The 20,368-nt window shown below is 41.3% G+C and overlaps 1 protein-coding gene across 1 annotated transcript in view; it reads left to right on the top strand.

Moving 5' to 3' along the window:
* The first annotated feature begins 7,865 nt into the window (after positions 1–7,865).
* The window catches only part of LOC118634031 (cyclin-Y-like protein 1), a 64,466-nt gene continuing 51,963 nt past the window's right edge, over positions 7,866–20,368 (top strand). Inside the window, exons 1-2 of the mRNA XM_036268372.1 lie at positions 7,866–8,043; positions 18,300–18,374. Coding sequence (XP_036124265.1) covers positions 7,866–8,043; positions 18,300–18,374 — 253 coding nt within the window. The remainder of the gene's footprint in view (positions 8,044–18,299; positions 18,375–20,368) is intronic.

Below are 20,368 nucleotides of genomic sequence, written 5' to 3'. Positions count from 1 at the left end.
ATTCAAGCAGCGACTGAGGGAGGTGAGGGAGCAGCATAGACGGTGTCTGGGGGTGGGGTGGGGACAGTGTGCCAAGCAAGGACATAGTCCTTTTAATGCCCTGGAAGGGAAGGACTAGGCATTGAGGGCAGGGGGGTGTTTATTGTGGGGTAGAGATCATCTAGAGCTTTTAAAGTCACTTCAAGGACTTCAAATGAAGGTCAGATTATTGAGGGCTCGGAGTCATGCTCAGACCCTTGGGAGTTCTTTGAACTGTTCCGATCCTTGGGGTTTCTTTACTCAGAGTCTGAGCTAAGACTCTGTAACCCATGATCATGCTGTGCAGGAGAACTTCCTGCGATGATGGAATCTTGGTCTGTTCTGTACAGTCTGGAGCCACTGCCACATGTGGCCGCTGAGCACGTGAAATGTGTGCGTGTGGCTGAGGAGCTCCACTTCTACTGTAATTACTGTAATTAATTTAAATGTAACTTTACATGCCCACATGTGGCCTCTGTTTTTCATATGGACAGTGCAATATTAGGAGACAATTATTGTCACTCCGGCACTTATGCATTTGACTCATTTTTATTGATACCTGCTGGCTCTAGGTACCAGGTGAGGCCTTAAAGGTTATAAAAATTAAATTTAAAAAATGAGAACCTGTACTCCTGAGGGACCCACAGAGCACACCAGCTACTTTGAGGCAGTGTGTGTGTGTGGTGTGGACCCCCCTCTGCAGGCATGAGGGCCTCCACACTGAGCTCCTCCTCCCTGGCTTCTTGCCAGGTCATTCTGACTCAGCATTGGCAGCTCTACCGGTGCCTGTGTGTGGCTGGTCCTGTGTGTCCTCAGGCCTGAGCTTCAGTGACAGCTCCTCAGAGGGCCTTCCCTGACCACCCCATTGAATGCCCCTCCATTGTGCTGTCCTGTGGCATTCTGTTTTCCTTTGAGAGCCTGCTCTCATTTTGTAATTACACTTGGTGTTCATTTAATATCTACAGCTGAAAGTTCCCAGGGCCAGGGTCTGATCCCCACTGTCTGCCCACAGGGTTGGCCTCAGTGAGTGTGACTGAGATGGGGACAGGGAAGGAGCAGTGTCCATGTAGGCAGTCAGGGGCTGGAGGGGTCTCAAAGCTAGTTGGGGAGGGTTAGGTGAGTCCAGAGCAGTTTCTCAAATATACCTTAAGTAGGACTTTTAAAGGATGAAGAGGAATTAGCAACATGAGAGTGAAGCTGTAGAAAGGCATTTCCTGCAGATGGAACATGGGAGGGAGGGAAGGAAAGTGTGGGACAGTGACTGGGGCCTGTGGGCAGTATGTGGGGATCAGGTGGGGCCTGCCTGGGGTATCTTGAAATGTATCCCATAGGTCAGGGGTTGGCAGATATTTTCTTTAAGGGGATGACAGTAAATAGTTCAGGCTTTGCCGGCTATGTGGTCTATATCAAAACTTCTGAGTACACCACTACAATGTGAAAACAGCCTCACAGTGTGCAAATGACTAGGGGTGGGTGTGTTTCAATAAAACTTTATTTATAGACACTTGAATATGAATTTCAAAGAATTCTTATTTAAATATAAAAAACATTCTTACCTCATGGACCTTATAAAAATAGACAGCGGCCACATCTGGCCCTTGGCCATATTTGGTGGGGCACTAAAGGTTTAAAGTAGGTCAGGAAGTGGTCAGATCAGTATTTCAGATAGATCCCTCTGGCTTCAGTAGGATTTCAAGGGTCAGGTCTGTGAAGAGGCTGAGTGACAGTCTGGGTGACTGATGGCATAGACCTGAAATAAGGCATTGTTAACAAGGATGGGAGAGAGAGGCCTGCTCCGAGACATATATTTTGGAATTAAAATCAGCAGAACTTGGTGATGAATGTGCAGGGCAAGGAGTAAAGAATGATGTTCCAGCCCAGCTGGTGTGGCTCAGTGGATTGAATGTCGTCCCGTAGACTGAGAGGTCCTGGTTTGATTCCGGTCAGGGCAGGTGCCTTAGTTGTGGGCTTGATCCCCAGTAGGGGCCTTCCAGAAGACAGCTGATGGATGTTTCTCTCTCACATCAATGTTTCTCTCTCTCTCTCTCCCCCTCTCTCTAAAAATATCAATAAAAACATATATAAAATAAATGATATTCCAGCTTCAATTATGTAAGCAGGTGCCCCAGCTCAGTAGGTTCCCTAAGCTCTCACTGGCCAACAGAGGGACATAGGACATCTTCATGCATACTTAGGCCTGGGGCCACTCATAGGGTCTCCCTTTCATCTGAAAAATGAGAGTAGTTTCAGTAAATAGTGACTCACTCACCTAGTCATGAGATTATTCCTGTGGTACAAATAATTTTGCTTGTTTTTGAATGGATAATTTAATTCTAAGTGTTACTCTAGAAAAATGATACCCCAATGGAACATTAATTAATTTAATTTTATTAATTAATTTAATTTTATTTTTTATCCTCACCGGAGGACATTTTTTCATTTATCTTTAGATAGAGCAGGAGGGAGAGAGGGAGAAAGAGAAGAAGAGAGAATCATCGATATGAGAGAGACACATCGAGTGGATTGCCACCCACATAACCCCAACTGGGGCTGGGGACAAACTGCAACCAAGGTATGTGCTTTATGCGGGAACCAAAACTGGGCCTCCAATGCTCTAACCGATGAGCCAAACCGGCCAGGGCCCCAATGGGACATTTCTATAACTTCTGCTCAGTATTGCTGTGAACTTAAAACTTCTCTGGAAAAATAAAATCTATTTTAAAAAAATGAACTAGATCCAGCAGTATTGACCTAGAGAACTGTTCATGATATATTATCATAGGAATAAAGCAAATGGAAAAAATGAAAAAATCATACCCCAGTCACTAATTCCTAGTTATATTGACAAATTTTATCTGCTGTCACACCAAAGGAAGTAGCTAAATCATCTCTTTCTTTTGGTGGTGGTGAAGGTTTTAGACCGCTGGAGTCAGACCAGACCTCAGTATTTGAGTTCTGGCTAAGAAAGCATACAGAGTCTAGACTCAAACTATAAGTCAAAGTTTATGAAGTCACAGAGGTAGAAGAAGTGAGCTGTAGAAGAAATAGGTTCAGGAAATGAGTTACAAGGCAAAAGAAGGACACTTGGAGCTTAGGAAAAAGAAAGCAGGGAGAATGAGCCTGGGGGAAGGACAGAGGGAAGGGCCCAGGCATGCTCAAGAGACAGAGAGAGCTCATTGGATTATCCACTTGACATTTGATGTTATGTGAATTATACCTCAGGAAAGCTGTTAAAAGAACCTTCTGACAACTTATATATCACAAAAACTTTTTTGAGTGGAGAGCAACCCAAGTATGTGCCCTTGTCAGGTAATTGAACCTGTGACCCTTTGGTGTGTGGGCAGATGTTCCAGCCACTGAGCCACACTGGCCAGGGCAGAGAGCATTTTTTTTTCAAATAAAATTTATTATTGTTTTAAGTTTTTGTTGATTTTGTTATAGAAGTTATTCATATTTTCATCTGACTTAATAGTTTTTCTTTGCCTGAAATTCCAGTTTAACATTCTATACTTAACAGCAGTTAAGGTGGGCATGTAGCTCTCATAACAGACTGGTATAAAATTATTTGTTCACTGACTGACTTGCACATAATTGTTTCTGAAAGATGTGCACTATCTATATGCACACATATATCTGTGTATACCTTTGCTCTGTCTTCTGGTTGTTGAAACTCCAGTTTCTGTTGTAGGCTTAGGAAATACAGCCAAACCATGACAAATAGTCAACTTTGCAGTCCATGTTGACCTGAGGCAGATTATTTCTTTTTGAAAGGATATATGAAAGCCAGCTAGCTTGATCCCATTAAATATGTGATGCACATACAGCTCACTGAACTCACCAGAGAGAAAGGGCATTTTTCCTACTGAGCTTAATTAATAAGCTTACTGAATTCCTAAAAAGAAAAGAAAGGAAAGGAAAAAAACCCACTATTCTCAACACTGCAGGCCCTTCTTAGAACTTGTCTCATAAAATGCCCCAGGTTTGGGACTGTAATCACAGTGGACCTTTGGGGACCAAACTGACCTGTCCAGTAAGTATTAACTTCCCTGATGGTATGGCAAACTAACACCTTATAATTATTCTCAGAGCATCATATCAAATCATTTAGCCTTTTTATCTCAACTGATTCACTTGGCAGAAAGAAACCTACATGATGTGAGAAGAGAGAAGATGGGAGAAATGTTCAGAAGGTGTGGAAAGAGACTGGTGGAAGAGGCACCGGACAGTTTACATAAATGTGAATATCGGCACCATGGAATGCCCATCTTTCTACAATAATTCTAGCTTGTAATTTTCTGAAATTGGGAATGAGAATTGTTCTACATTAAATCAAGTATAGTAATTCTTAGCAATTTTGCTTATGTGCATCTTAGAGAATATGATGATAATAATAAACTCAGCCCAGGGAAAATGTACATGTTACTTACACACAAACTCCTGTTCTGGAAGAACCACTGGTCATAATACTCAAGCTGGAACCTGTTAGTCACAATACGCATGTGCTCTGTGATCCCGATCACTGACCGCCAGCAAGTCTTTCTTGCTTCTAATCTGGTTTCATCCTAGAGGTTAAGCCTCGCTCCACTGTTTCTGTCCTGTTTGTTTAAGAAAAGATTATTACAGACCCGCTTGTATAAATTTTTCATATATGCTTGCCAAGGAATATATGAAATTTTATCATGATTATTCCTGACGTTGAAACTTTTCTTATAGATTGTGGCATAGAGTGCTAGTTACTTTTCAATATCCAGTTCTCCCTTCTGTGTTAGTTACTCAGCTACATGATGACATTTTTTGAGTGTCTCTTGCAGCTATGTGTGGCCATATGACTAAGCTTTAAGCCAGTAATATGTAAGCACTGAAAAAGTCTCCCTTATCTTATTTCACCCTTCTGTTTAGAAAAAAGATAAAACAGCTAGAGATCAATAGCCATTCTGAGTGTAGGCTTGAGTTTCAGGTGTGAAGGGCAACATTGTGTGTTGACCCTTCTACTAGAAATAAATTTCATGAGAATAGGCACTTTGTTTATCTTGGTCAAAGCAACATCCCCAGCACCTAAAAACATGTGTGGCATGTGGTAAAGGCTTGGGAGTTGAATGAATATTGAATGAATGAATGAACAAATGAACAAACAAATGAATGAATGAGTTTACACCAGACCATGTAAAACACTGACCTTAAAGTCTTCCCAGGGGATATTCACCCATCAGTTGCAAAGGCAAGGTGTCCGTTTTTATCATAAAATCAAACTCTTCCATACTTCAAATCGTATTTCTCCCAATAGCTGCCCTTTTCACTCCTAGACTTGCTACTCTTTTAGAAGGAGAGGGGTTTTCTTACTGTTTTCTGGGGTTCTCTTCAAACAAAATATTTTATAATTTTTTTTCTTAATAATTCTTTGTGTTATTTATTTTGCTTAGCAAGTTTTAAATTATTTAATAATCAGGGTCATACATTTTTCTTTATCGTTGACTGTATCACAGATGTCTTCCATTTGCTCCCTTTGGGAGCTCCAGTGTCGCAATTGGTAAGCACACAGTACTTATATGACTGCCATTTTCTTCCTTGGTGCTGATTTAGCTCAGTGGTTAGAGTGTCGGCCTGAGGACCAGAGGATTTCAGGTTTGATTCCTGGTCAAGGGCACGTACTTGGGTTGCAGGTTTGATCCCTGGCCCTGGTGGTGGTTATGGAAGCAGCCAATTGATGTGTCTTTCTGACATCAGTGTTTTTGTCTCTCTTTCCTCCTCCTCCCAAGCCCCCTCCTCCTCTCCTTAAAATTCAATGGGAAAATATCCCCTGGTGAGGATTAACAAGAAAATAATAAAAAGGGTTATGCATTTTTGTTTGTGTGTGTTATCTGTTGTTAAATGCAGGCAGTGTTTTGTAACATAATCTTAGGTGTTGTCTCAGGTCTATCAAATGTATCTAGTGGCATTCCTAGGACTTCAGACAATAATTTATTACCATGGAATGCAGTCACTTGTACATAAGGATTCAACAAGATGCTGTTTACTGAAACGGAACTTCATCAAATCCTTTCCCATTCCACTCTGGTCTCCCACATTTCAATATATTGCTCATTCTTGTCACCAACCCTTACTTATATCTTTTAATCTATTAAATTAACTATTAATCATCCCTGCTTCTTTAATTTTTGAGGTGACCTCTCTCTCCTGCTATCCTTTAAATAAAGGGGAACACTCCCTCTGGTCCTTTATTTATTTGGGGGGCTCCTTATATAATTAAAAGTTTTATAAATGTTCACACCTTTCTCTACTGCTTGTCATTTTCTTCATAATTTTTTTTCTTATTCCTCTCCAGAAGTTGTTGCTATATCTTCTAACTTCTTGTGAGAAATAATTAGCCTCCTTTTCTACTTTGGTGACATACCTGTTTATTGTAGAGCTTCTTGGATTATTCTCAAAATTCTTTTCAGTATACCCACCTTTGAGGAAAGTTATTTGGTTTTTGTTAGGTATTTTGAACTTTTCTAAAGTGTGTACTTCTCTATATATTATTCTCTCTTTCCTTGAGTAGCTTTCCAAATAAAAGCCTATTAAAATAAAAAATTGCCTGGCTGGTGTGGCTGAGTGGTTGAGTGTTGAACCATGCACCAAGAAACCATCAGTTCAATTCCTGGTCAGGGCTCGGGCATGAGGTTGAGGTCTCGATCACCTAAGGGGGTGTGCAAGAGGCAGCCAGTTGATGTTGATGTTTCTCTCTGAAAGATATTTCTATCTTTCCCTTCCTCTCTCTCTAAATTCAATTTTAAAAATACATAAAGGAAAGAATAACAAAGGTCATCAGATGAGCTCTTCCTAAATCTCTCCTTTACCAGAAATGTCTCTATGACCACACAGTCCTTCTCCCTCCTTGCTCTTCTATGGTCCAGGCTAACCTGTCCCTGCTCTGGAGTGCGTCCACTTCGGCCTCTGTGAGCCCTGCTCCGTTCATTCCCCTTCTCCTCTAACTTCATTTTTCCCCCCTCCATTGGCTCCTACCCTTTGACATATAAATATACTCACATTTTTTCATCTTAAAATAAAAACTCCTAGCAGTGTATTTCTTCCTCACTGCTACCACATCTCTCTTCTCAGCCAAATGTTTGGGAGGAGAAGCCCTCAGTTGCTTTCCTCACTTTCTCACATCCTGTTCACTTCCTCACCCAGTTACCATAGTCAATGGCATCTGTAGCTTTTTTGCCCTCCCAACAACACGTGACAGTGTTTAGGAAATTGTGTATGGAACCCAGGACTGGGCCGTGTGTGTGTGTGTGTGTGTGTGTGTGTGTGTGTGCGCTTGGAAAGGACAGCAGTGGTGTGGCTGCCAGGGTGGGGGGAGGGGTTTCTGAACCATATGCCTTCTCTGTAAGTTGGGCTCATGAATGGAACTCTGAGCATAATGGTCCCTTGTAACCAGGTGACCACAGAATGTGTTCTGATTGGCTGGTGTCAGCCAGGAGAACTGTTTTCAGTTGAGAGGCAGCTGTGGAGGGAGGAGGGGCTTTGGCTGTGCTCTCTTCTTGCAGTGGTTGTTCTCAGTGCTTGTCTGATTACCTTTTTGATAAGTCAGGCTTCTCACTGTCCTCACAGACTTGTCAACTTGGGAGGAGGTAGCAGCTGGACAGCAGCTCAGGGCAGCAGTAGGGGCGTGGCCAGGCCCTGAGCCCTGCCCAGGGCCTGGCAGCCCAGTGTCCCCTGGGCAATGGCTGCATGGTGCTTTGCCATTGTTTGGGGTTAGGGGCTGACTGCTGAGTGAAGACAGTGACAACAGTAAGGAGTGGAGTCACCTCATGGGAAACATCCAATCATGTTGCCAGACGCCCAATGACAGCCCCAAGCCAGGCATGCACTCTGGGCTGGTGAGTCAGGGGGTCAGTAAGTCAGATGTCTATGACCCAGGCACCAGGAAATCAGTGGCAGTACCACCAGCCACAGCTGTCCAGAAAGTTGCAAAGTTAGATGACCTAGACTTCGAGGAGGGACAACCTGTGCTGCGCATGAGTGACCTGAAAATGCCAGCAGGTAAGGAGGTGGCAGGTGTTCTCTGCTCTCAGGTGGACCTCTGGCCTCCGCTGCCCCCAGGATCCCCTAGAAGGGAGCTACCACCTCAGGCTCCCTCTTGCCTGGAGATGACTTTCCAAGAGCTGGCTCTTCCTGGGGTCCCCACACCTTATTCTTTTTCCCATCATGTCTGGCCAGTTTCTTTCCCTGTTCACTACCCAAATGCCCAGTTCTTTCTTCTGTTCCCATTTTATATTCCAGCCTGAGACATTCCTGTTTATGGCTCTGCTTAATGTCTTATGGGACTCGATGAAGACATTGGGGTATATTTTCTCTTTTTTCTCAGTGAAAATTTAATACCCCAAGTTCAGACTGTCCATCCCATCTTCCTATCCTTACCTATCCATATGTACTTAAGTGAAGGAACCAGGTAGGGCCTGGTTATACCCTTGCTCCCACCTGTTAAGATAGTAGGTACTCAGGACAGTTCAGCTACAAAGATTTTAAAGTTTCTTATTTAAATTCAAAATAGATAACTATATAGAATCTATATGGTTTTCTTTAAAAAAATTTTTTTCTTTATTGATTTTAGAGAGAGAGGAAGGGAGAGAGAGAAAGAAATAGACACATCAATTGGCTGCCTCTCGCATGCCCCCCACTGGGGATCAAACCCACAACCCAGGCATGTGCCATGACCAGCAATTGAACTAGTGACCTCTTGGTGCATGAGTTGATACTTAACCACTGAGCCACACCAGCCAGGCTATATGATGTTCTTAAGTAGGTTGTTTTCAGTTGCCTGGATAGAAGCTGCTTTAATTCTCCCAACTATAATTTCAACACAGAAGGACATGGTGGGAGAGGGAACCTAAAATTAGTGAATGATGTGAAATGTTACTGCCAGAGCTACAGAAAATAGTTTTTTTTTGGTTGGTAGTTTTTTACACAAAGGAGAAACCCAGAGAGTTCTGACCACTTTCATGTATCCACTCTGACACAGTATGTCTCAGTCTTCCTTCAGTGACTTACAGACTTTACTTGCATATTTTCTGTTTTAAAGTCTGTGTGTGTGTGTGTGTGTGTGACAAGGCTGTTGGTCAAAAGTGGCCAAAGGGAAGAGCACACAAATGTAGACTTTAATTTGTAACATAAAGCCTTGGGAGTTAAGGTGCCAGATTGTTCATGAGAATGTTTGTCTCCATGGCTCCCTCTCCATCCTCTCCCCTCCTGCCAGGGATTCCTGTTTAACTGGGAGAATGTTGAGGTAAAAGTTCTGAAGACCAGATGGCTGAAGGGGAGGGGAGTGGAGAAGAGGAGGAGAAGGGAGAAGAGAGAAAACATTTGGTTGAAAATAATTCTGGGTCACAAGGTAGCTAATGAAGACTGTGTTTTAAAGTAGAAAACATACTTTCACAGAGATGTTAAAACCCCATTGGTTCATTTATTTCATTTAAGTATCAGAGATTATTTCATTATTTTATAGATGAAATGTATTATAGCTCTTATTTTATTTAAACTTTAGTTGAGCTTTTAATTTCTTCTTTTTTTTTTAATTCTCACCTGAGGATACTTATACATTTATCTTTAAATAGAATGGGAGGGAGAGAAGGAGGAAGAGAGAGAGAGAAACATTGATGTGAGAGAGACACATCAACTGGTCTTTGCCACCAACACAACTCCAACCGGGATCGGGGACAAACTGCAACCGAGGTACGTGCCCTTAGCAAAAATGGAACCCAGGACTCCCTGAATAGTGGGCTGACGCTCTAACCACTGAGCAAGATGGGCCAGGGAAAGCTTTTAATTTCTTTAAAAGTTGGAATAATTAAATCTGTGGATTCACTGAGATGGTGGACATGGCTTTGTAACTGAGAAGTTTTCCCTTTTTAGAATATTCAAATATTGTGGGGAAAAATGAACAAATTATGTGAATTAATTGTAATTGTATCTTTATTTTATTATTATTATTATTTTTTATCCTCACCTGAGGACATTTTTTTCATTTTTTGTTCAGATAGAGTGGGAGGGAGAGCGAGGAAGAGATAGAGAGAGAAACATCGATGTGAAAAGGACACATCGAGTAGTTGCTATTCACACGACCCAACCAGGGCCGGGGACAAACTGCAACCGAGGTACGTGTTCTTAGTGAGAACCGAACCTGGGTCTCTGGACCACAGGCCGACGCTCTAACCTCTGAGCCAAACTGGCCAGGGCTATAATTGTACCTTTAAACACAAATCAAGTGAGTAGCGGTAAAAACTTCTGCTCTGCGTGGTGTTGTAAGGTAAGCCTCTGTCTTAGTGATTTCATAAACCAGTTAGTAATGGGTAGTGTTGGGCCTCTACATAATTCTTTAAGATTACAGCTCACTCCCATGTACATCTCCTCTGGGCTTCTACCTGCAAACAAGGCCCCTGTGTATTCTCTCTCTGCTGCTGAGGAAACAGAGACTGAGAGGTGTGACCTGACTGGAACACGGCTACTGAGCAGAAGGGCTGACGTGGAGCTGACAGATGTGCCAGATTCCATCTCTGTGGGACTGAAAGCTCTTTAGAACACAACTTGTATTTGATAATTTCTCCATGACGTGAGCCTATTTACACTTACTCCAGTGTTGATTATTTCCTTTTGAAATTATTGTATACAAGTCAGATGCCACCATTACCACTCTATCCTATGTCTCTAAATTCATTACAGTGGATAAGAATAAAAGCAGAAGTCATAAAATAGCATGAATTTACCAGGTTAATGAGTTGATACATTTTAAAGTGTGTTCTGGTGACCTGACATTGATGCCAGAGTGCTCTGGACACAGAGGGACTTTAGGAGAAGCTGGTACGAGGGCCGATGAAGTAACAAGGATTAAGCATATTTGACTACTGAACATTTTCAGTCAGAAAGGTTAAAAAATAAAGTTCATAAGTGTAGACTTTACCTCTTTATTTTTTATACAATAGTTAAAATTTTATCTCAATTTGTTTTTAATTTTTGAGGGACATTCAATAAAGTGATATGAGAAACCTCTATTTCAACATTTAGCTATCCTTAAGTTTCCATAAAAACAAGGTCAAAATGCCAGATATAAAGTACAAGGACATTGAAAGTTTGCTTTTGATATCTTTATTTCAGTCAATTTTATCTCAGTCCAGGGAAACTAAGAAATACCTACTTAGATGTAAAATGGTCCAGCTTTTCTACAATGAATAATTGAGTTATTTGACTACTACACAAAATCATTCATGAATGATGCTCTGCCTTATTCTTCTGAAACAGAACATGATTTCTTTAAGCCATTTCAAAGAGATATTCTTAAAAGTGTACTATAGATTTCAGACAGAAATAAAAGAAGTTTTCTGCCTTGCCTTTATCTGACAGTATATCTAGTATAATCGAGGGTGGTGCCAGTGACATATGAAGGTCCTTTATCCAATTTCATTATTGCTCATTAACTGTCTGCACAGCCTTTATGTTCTGACCTTAGGAGCTTTGCTAATTTTCTTCCTAAAGGTCTTCTCTCAAGTGACTCCTTCCTCCCCTGGCCCTGAGGAGTGAGTAGGGAAGGAATTGCCAATATTATGTGGAAAAACCTCTGTGCAACAGAACTTGACTCTTTCCAGTAGTAATTTGACCTTCTTTTTTGTGTGTGACAATATTAATAAGCATTTAATGTAAAAGATTTACAAAATATAGAAGTCATTCCCTTATGCTGAGAATAGCCACAACTTTTATTAATATTTTGGTGTTTATTTCTTCTGAACCTTTCCTATGCATATAAACTTGACATGTTGTTTTGTTTACAAGTGCGGTCCCCGTGTGCTCTGCATAACCCTGTGTTGTAAAGAGAAGTGGTGACAGAAGCTCCCGGGACTGTGCTGACCCTGAGAGCCCTGCAGGGTGTGTGTCCCTGCAGCTGGGAGGAGCTCCCCTCAGCCTTTTAAGAGCTGTGCTGTGCCTTCCAGTGGCCGGAGCATCAATCAGGGGCCCACTCGTTACAATGGGCCACCTTCCAGATGACACTGTACACAGCCCATTACAGTGCTTTATTCTGGGACACGGATAATAACAGCTGCAATGTACTTATCTGTAGAATTCAGATGGTACACCTTATAACTTAATTAGGATGTCATTTTGTGGTTAAGATATTTTAACATTAACTGTTCTCATCTCAAATTAAAGTCACATTTGGTTTTTCACTGGACATTAAACTTCTTTAGATTTTTTTTTGTTTTTTGTTTTTTTGTCTAATTCTGAGTAACTACTACTCTAAGATCTTATATAAGTGCTGATCTTAACTGACAAATCAAAAGATTGCATTAGATAAAACCTTAGAAGATATAAGAAAACTGGGAGAAGCTTGATTGGTTTGGGACACTGAAGTAGATGTTTACTGGGCACCATTCCAGATGCAGGACAAACAGTGATATTCAAGCACAGCCCCAGCCTAACTTAGGCGTTGACGTTCTAGAAGAGCCTAGGACCAGACGCACATGAACAATCAAGAAAGCCAGGGTGGTTAAGGACAGCTGCTCTCCATAAGTGACATTGAGCAGTTCTAGAAATGGGAGGGAGCCCTGTGAACCCGTGGGGGGAGAGGCTTCCATGCAGGTTCCTCAGATGGGAACACAGCGTGCAGCCCACTCACAGCAAACACGGGGCAGCTGCAGACTGGAGGGACACCAGGAGCAGGAATATGGTCCATTAAACTGTGCCTAGTGGGCCTCAGCAAAAATGTGAATTTTAGTCTTGCTGTGATGGGAAACCACTGGAGGATTATATGTAGGGAAATGATGCTAATTCTATAAAGAGGGAGAGGCGCAGAGAGAGAAAAAGGAGCATGGAAGAAGGATGGAAGCATGGTGTTTTGAGTTCAGTAATATAGGAATTATATTTGTTTTACATGTGAGAAGACAGGCTCTGAGTGACATTAGCTGAGTTGTCCAAGGTTTGAAAAGTCAGGCTGGATAGAGCAGGAATGTCAGTTCTAGATGCCTGGCACATAGGAAGAGCATTTATAGAATGTTGTGTGATCAGCTTTGGGGATACTACCTTTCCACACACCCCTTGTTTTAGTGCATTAAAGTAGTTAAACTTTAGGGTGAAAACAATAATGTTACATAATGTGAGATTAAATTGAGGTAAATTGCTACTCAGAAATATTCTTAAAAATCTAAGACACTGAGCAAAGTACTTTTCAAAAACACATAAAGGAAGAAAGGCTTACTTCATTCTATGGACTGTCACAGCTCACTGAGTCATTCAAAGGGGTTGAGGATTAAATCACGGCCATACTGAGATCCAAGGTGAGGCAGCTACAGAAGTGGTTGGAAGCCAGAGTGAGGATTATCAGAGGCCAGGAAACTGGAAGCCAGGCTCCAGGAGCAGGAGACTGGGGGACACAGGAGTGTGCTGACGGGTGGAAAGTGTGGACTTGGAGAGATAAAATCATTGGTGTACATGGTAATTGTTAGACTCTAAACTTTGTGTTATGGGCCACAAAACTAATACTATAGATAGTAAATACAATGTATATTATGGAGATAGAGCAGTTCAGGAAATCTTAAGTAAACGGGTGCCCAGCAGTTGGCCCAGAAAAAGCTGACATTTCTATTTAATTGAAATCATGTTGAAATGAATGTTTTTTTGAAAAAAAAAAAAAAAAACTGCTTAAAACCATTCTATAAAATAGTGATGCAGTATTTGCAATGAGCAAAAGGTGCAAGTTATATGTAAAATTGTTGTAGACAAGCTCAGGTGCATTCAGGGTGATATAGCCATTTTTTAAAAAGATTTTTTATTAATTTTCAGAGAGAAAAACCTTGATGTGAGAGCAACACATCATTGGCTGCCTTCTGTATCCCCCCTTCTGGGGATTGTGCCTGCAACCTGGGCATGTGCCCTGATTGGGAGCAGAACAGACAACCCCTGGGTGCCTGGGAAGATGCCCAACCAACTGAGCCACACCGGCCATGGCTATAAACAGAAAATATTTTATGAAATCCTAATGCAAATTGACAACATTAGGGCCCTAGTGGGTACAGAACATACAGTACATGCAAATAATAAGCAATTCGCCAAAGTGCAGATAACAGTTAACTGGTCCCACTATGTAATAGAAGAAATGCAAATTAGAGACACTGTAATTCCTCATTCACATGACTAGGATTTTTTTAAAGTATTCAAAGCTGGGGTAGTAGCTAAAATTGCTATGCTTGGTAGCATTATACACTAATATGCCCTCATCTGTTTTATAAAACAACTTAGTTTTATATATTGAGCCATAGAAACAATCTAACCCTTTGGTCTAGCCATTTTATTTTAAAGAGTGTCCTAAGGAGATTTTAAAAATTGTTTAAAAAACACTATATATGTGAAGAATTTTGACAATATTAGAAGAATAGAACTTTGTAACTACTTAAAACCCAATAGGAAGCTAGCCAAGTAAAGTATAGTAATAACACTTGAGAGGCTATTATGTATTTATTAAACAGCAAATATGCTAATGGTTAAAAGAAATCAATCTCAAAATAGCTTAAAATCTTTTAAGAAAAAGTGTTGACTTGCATAACCAGAGTTCACAGAGTAAAAGTCTAAGTCGCCCTGGATTCAGGAGTCCAGTGATGGTCTCAGAACCTGTCTCAGTTCTGCTCTCCTGGGAAGGCTTCTCCTCCTGCTGCAAAGGGAGAGTCCACAGCTGCAGACTCTCCAAGGATCCTAGAGTCAGCTCTGCCTATCCCTTCTGGGGTTTTTAAAAATTTTTTTCTTTATTGATTTTTTTTTTTTTTTGAAAAGAGAGGAAGGGAAAGGGAGAGAGAGACAAAAACATCTATGAGAGAGAACATCCATTGGCCAGCTTTTGCACACCACACACTAGGGATTGGGCTTATAACCTGGGCATGTGCCCTGACTAGGAATTGAACTGGGGACCTCTTAGCACATGGGTGGATGCTCAACCACTGAGCCACACCAGCTGGGCATTCCCTTCTGGTTCTTGAGAAGTCCTAGGCCAGCTGTGATTGATGGGTCAGCCCTGAGGTACGTGTCTGCCCTAGAACCTAGGTGTAGGGTAGGGAAACTTTTGTTTGTTACTTGAGCTAATTTTGCTTTTTTACTGCAAAGTTGTCTTTTCTCTTATTTCAGCCTTCTTGATTTTTGTATTTAGAAGCCTAGTAGCACATCTTGGTTTGGAGCATGTGTGTGTGTGTGTGTGTGTGTGTGTGTGTGTGTAAGCCTGCTTCTTTGATTCAAGTGCACAGTTTTCTTGGGCTTCCCACTGAAAATTGTAATCCAACTTTATTATGCCCTAGGCACTAATACATAATATGGCTACTTCTGCAAACTTTTATTCTTTTTTATTATTATTATTATTCAGATGCAATATATTTGCTTTATTTTTTTTGTAGGAAATAGTCTATAATTCTTTCAGAAACCTGAAGTTTGAGGCTGCTGGGATAGTTTCTCTCTCACTTTGTTCACAACTGAATTATTGATTTTTCAAAATAACTAACATTTTTCTCATTTTCAGATATGCAAAAAAAAAAAATTTAATTGCATGGGTTTTTTTTTTTTACATTAAATGTTGAATAGAATAGTTTCTCCAAAAGCAATTTAATAAACTTGAAATTTAGTGAAGGTGTTTTCTTAAAAGAACAAGATAATTGGTTTAGTGATTAAATTTCTAGTGTTGGCAATACTATCAAAACGGATGGCTCAGGTGTCTGTTAAACCAGAAAGTCCCATATTATGTTTGTGCAAGATTCCAACTATTATTTGGAAAGAAAAAAAGATTCTAGGCAAATTGGTAAAATGATTTGTTAGACATTATTCATTGTTAGATTTGTTATTGGTAGAAGCGGGGTATCCCTTTTCTCATTGAGTGCTTGGGGTAGTGTTCTTAAAATATCTGTGAAACATAATTTTCTGAGACTGGCATAGGAGAATGAGTAATTTTAATTTTCATGTAATTACATCCCTGGGTTTCCAAAGTCCCATTTTCCTTAATCCAGTCTTGGAAGAAGTGTGCTTAGGGTTTCAGTAGATCTACAAACAAAGCCAGTGTCCACAGTTTCCATTCCATATTGCAGCTGGGTCTGGTTCAGCCTCAGGCTAGTTCCAGTCCATTAATCCATTGTGTGGGGTCTGCGTGGGCCATGTGCACAAACACAGGAGGTAGGAGCCAGACAGCCCCACCAGTCAGGAGTCAACCATAATATGCTAACAACCAAGAGCCCTAGAGTCCAAGAGCACAGCCCAGAGAGGAAATTAAGTATCTCAGATCTTCCTGCACTGGCAGTGGCCCCGCCTACTCTGGCCAATGACTTGTTCCCAGGTGTGACTGACAGGAAGCATGTTTACTCCTCCCCTCCAACTTTATTGGGCATGAGTCTGTTCACACCCCCCACACCCTGACGTCCCCCCATCTTGAAGGAATGGACCAGTGGCTCCCTGGGTAGTTAAGAGCTGGAGCTTCCTGGTGAAGCTGTCCAAATGCCATGCCTTTCCTTCACTTCTCTCCTGTTATTCATAACTAGGTGAAGTACAGCGGTGTCAGACTGATGTGCTTTTAACATATCATTGAGCATGTGGATTCTCTAAGAATCAGCGATGTAGTTTATTTAGATTTGAAGTTTAAATGCTCTTTTACAATATAGCATCATTATTATGTGATTTTGGAAATATTGCCTTAACTATTTCACTGTCAGGATGTTGGTCCACTTTCTTACAAGACAGGTTAAGTACTTTAGTACTTTGAGATGGACATCACTAAAAAATATCATAGGGTGTGTTTATTTCAAATGAAAACTTCATTATTGCTCATAGTGGCAAACATTGTAGTATTAAAATTTAAATACCTGTTTTGTCTTCTTGACTAAATAGAAGATTCTCTCACCTTGGTGCAAGGTGGACCTCAGGCAGACCTTCCTTCACATAGTTGTATGCATTCAGGCCTGTGATCAGCACCAGAAGGTATTCTTATCAAAGCTCCAAGCTAATAATGTGGCGTGGAAGAATAAAGTGAGATTTTAGCTTTGGAAACAGAGGCAGAATTTAAAAATCACTTTGATGGAAGTGTTAAAAATAATTATTGCCCAGCCAGTGTGGCTCAGTGGATTGAGTGTAGTCCCATGGACTGAGAGGTTCCATTTTGATTCCCAGCCAGAGCACATGCCTGGGTTGCATGCTCAATCCCCGGTGGGTGGTGTGCAGAAAGCAGCCTATCAGTGTTTCTCTCTCACATCCTGTCTCTCAAAAAAATCAATAAAAACATATTTTTTAAAGTCATTATTGTGGAAGTGTTCCTGTAGATTAGAGCATTGAGTTTTATGCTATCCTTTTTAATCTGCAGGGATGAATAGACCCAAGTAACCACAGCTAACTAAGTTAGTTCATTTTTAGAATAGAGTTAAAATTAGCCTAAATGTGTAAAGAACATTTGCCAAAAAACAGCTCCCTTTGATTTGGGCATATTTGATATATTAGCTGGTATCTCACACTCACTGGCATTGTTGTGACATGTCAGCAAGATAACCAGAAATGCACAGCCAAGTTGTAAAAGAAGGAGCACTTTATTCACCAGTGGGCTGCAGGGGTATAGCTTCCCAAATCACAGCCCTGAGCCTTCTTTGTTGTCTGCTTATAAAGGCTCAAACTACATACTCTTGGTGCTGCTTTTGGTGCTATTAAGGGAAAAACAAAACTGATATGAGAGGAGCTGTTACAGAGGTCAGGGTAAGGGCAATTATTAATCTCTTTCTTTTTTATGGTCCCTCTGAGTTTCCCAAGACCATCATTAACCCCTTTATCTTCAAGTTTCCTCTGGGTGTCAGTCCCAGGTTTTTTTTAGAAAACTGCTTGGGTATGTACTTACAGGAACAACTGATTAGAATGAAGTTTATTTAAGTCAAGTAGCCTAGCTCAGCATCAGCATAACTTGCTTCTTGAGACTGTTTCTGGAATGCACTAGTAATATTCGTATGAAAGAGAATGACTGTATGTATAATTGATAGGTAGAAGGGGGAAAGTACATATATGATTCATAGGTTTATTTAGGTGCAAGTTTTTTAAAAGGCCTAAGATGTGTCCTGATTTTATTCGACATGTATAAAGATTCTACAATTTTGAACTTTCCCAGTAATTTTTATATTGTTGCCTTTACTGAAATTGGCTTGTTACCTTTCCCAAAAACGCTTCCCAGCACTGTTATGTGATTGAAATTGATGAGTGTATATATATATATATTCAACTAAATTAGTATGCGTTTGTCTCTTCTTCCCACACAGAGATGGATTTAGAACTAATCCCTTCTGACTATCCAAAAGCTGACACCATTTTCCGAAAGAAATTTCAAATGGATGGTAAGTCAAGATAGGATTTTGGTCACAGTTAGGTTTTTATTTGAACAAATCAAAATAATCAGTTGTTTATATGTGGGTATTGAATTTGTGACTTTGGCTTTATTTTACATTGTGCTCAACCAATCTCACATCCAATCTCACATCCAGACCTTTTAAGCTATTGAAGACTCTCTTATTCTAACATAATGCTTCCAGGGTGCATGAGAGCCACCAGAGCCTGCGGGGTTCCCAGAAGCTTTGCATCAGCACATGACACTGGTATCCACTTCCTGTGTCCTGTTTGTTTTAGGACAAGAATCAGAACTGTAGGTTTTTACACTCTGTTTGTCTACTTAGTTTCTTTCATGTTATGATAAATAGAGTTTACTTGTTTAACAAGGCACACGTGATCAAATTTTCAGTTGCTATGACAGCAGAAGTACCAAAGGTAAGGATTCCATTATCTTTGAAGTAATGCAGCACAATAAAAAATGGAGAATGTAACAGCAGTCAAGGCTCAGGGAGGCTCAAGAGTGAAGACACACCCCCAACAGCACTAGCGTCAGCTTGGGAGCCTGGCACCTTCCCCCAGTGACTGGGTGGGAGTGGAGCCCTACCCCCAACAGGCAGTAGCAGCTCAGATCAGCAGCTAAGACCCATCCCCAGTGGCATCAGCAAAGGCTGATCAGGAGCTGTGCCCCAGCCCAAGTAGCAGGGTTTGGGCAGTCGAGACCTGCCCCTGACAACTGCAGCAGTGGATTTGGAGTGAAACTTCTCCCCCTGGCAGCAGCAAAGTCCCAGGAGCAAAGCATACTCAGCCTTAACAGCAACAAAAAATTAGGACCTGAGAGCACCCCCTGGCAACAGCAGCCAGAGTAGCAGTACTAATCGGGAGCTGACATTCACCCCCAACAGCAACTGATCAGAAGCTGAGCCCCACAAGACAGCAGGGTACTCTAGCAGGACACCAGTGAGACCCATGCACCCCAGCAGAATACCAGCAGGACCCACAAACTCCAGAAGCACACCAGTGGAACCCACATACCCCAGAAGGATACCAGTGGGACCACACCCCCCCCAGAAGCACACCAGTAAGACCCACAAACCCCAACAGTGTGCAGTGGAGCCCACACACCTCATCAGTGTACCAGTGGGACCCTACACACCCCGGAAAAATACCATCTGGACCCATGCACCCCAGGCAGCTGCAGCACAGATCAGCAGCTGAGACCCATTCCCAGCAGCATCAGCAGAGACTGATCAGGAGCAGTATGCCAGCTCAAGCAGCAGTAAGACTTGGGAAGCTGAGACCTGCATGACAGACCAATATCAGCCACCAACTGTCAATCCTCCTGGACCCACAGCTGGCAAGAGGCACCATACACCAAAACAGTCTGGGAGGCACAGCAGCTTTATTTGATACGCATTGACCTGCTACACACTCCAACATCCCTCACTGGACCTAGAACCACTAGATTGCTAAAATGATGAGACAAAGAAACAACACCCAAATGAAAGAAAAAGAGGAATCACCAGAAAAGGAACTACAGGAAATGGAAAAAAGCAACTTGTCAGATAAAAAATTCAAAGGAATGATTTTAAGGGTGCTCAAACAATTTGGTGAGAACTACAATCAATAAGAATTATGAAGAGCTCACTGGGAATTACTTCAGCTTAAAAAAAATGGTAGAAGCTCTGCATAAAAATCAAGAGGAAATAAAGAATGACATAGCTGTTATAAAAAATACCCTAGAGAAGGGTTCAATAGCAGATTAGAAGAGGCTGAAGACCAAATCAGCAACTTAGAAGACAAGGTAGAAAATAATACCCAAATAGAGCAGCAAATGGGAAAAATAAAAATCAAAAGGAGAGTTTAAGGGAGCTGTGGGACAATACAAAATGTAACAACATTTAAATTTTAGGGGTACTGGAAAAAGGAAAATCAGAGAAAGGAATAGAGAACCTGTTTGAAGAAATAGACAGAAAACTTCCCTAAACTGGTGAAAGAAAAAGTC

This window comes from Molossus molossus, unplaced genomic scaffold (assembly GCF_014108415.1).
Source record: "Molossus molossus isolate mMolMol1 unplaced genomic scaffold, mMolMol1.p scaffold_m16_p_1, whole genome shotgun sequence".
NCBI lineage: Eukaryota > Metazoa > Chordata > Mammalia > Chiroptera > Molossidae > Molossus > Molossus molossus.
This window is presented reverse-complemented; position numbering and strand designations above follow the sequence as displayed.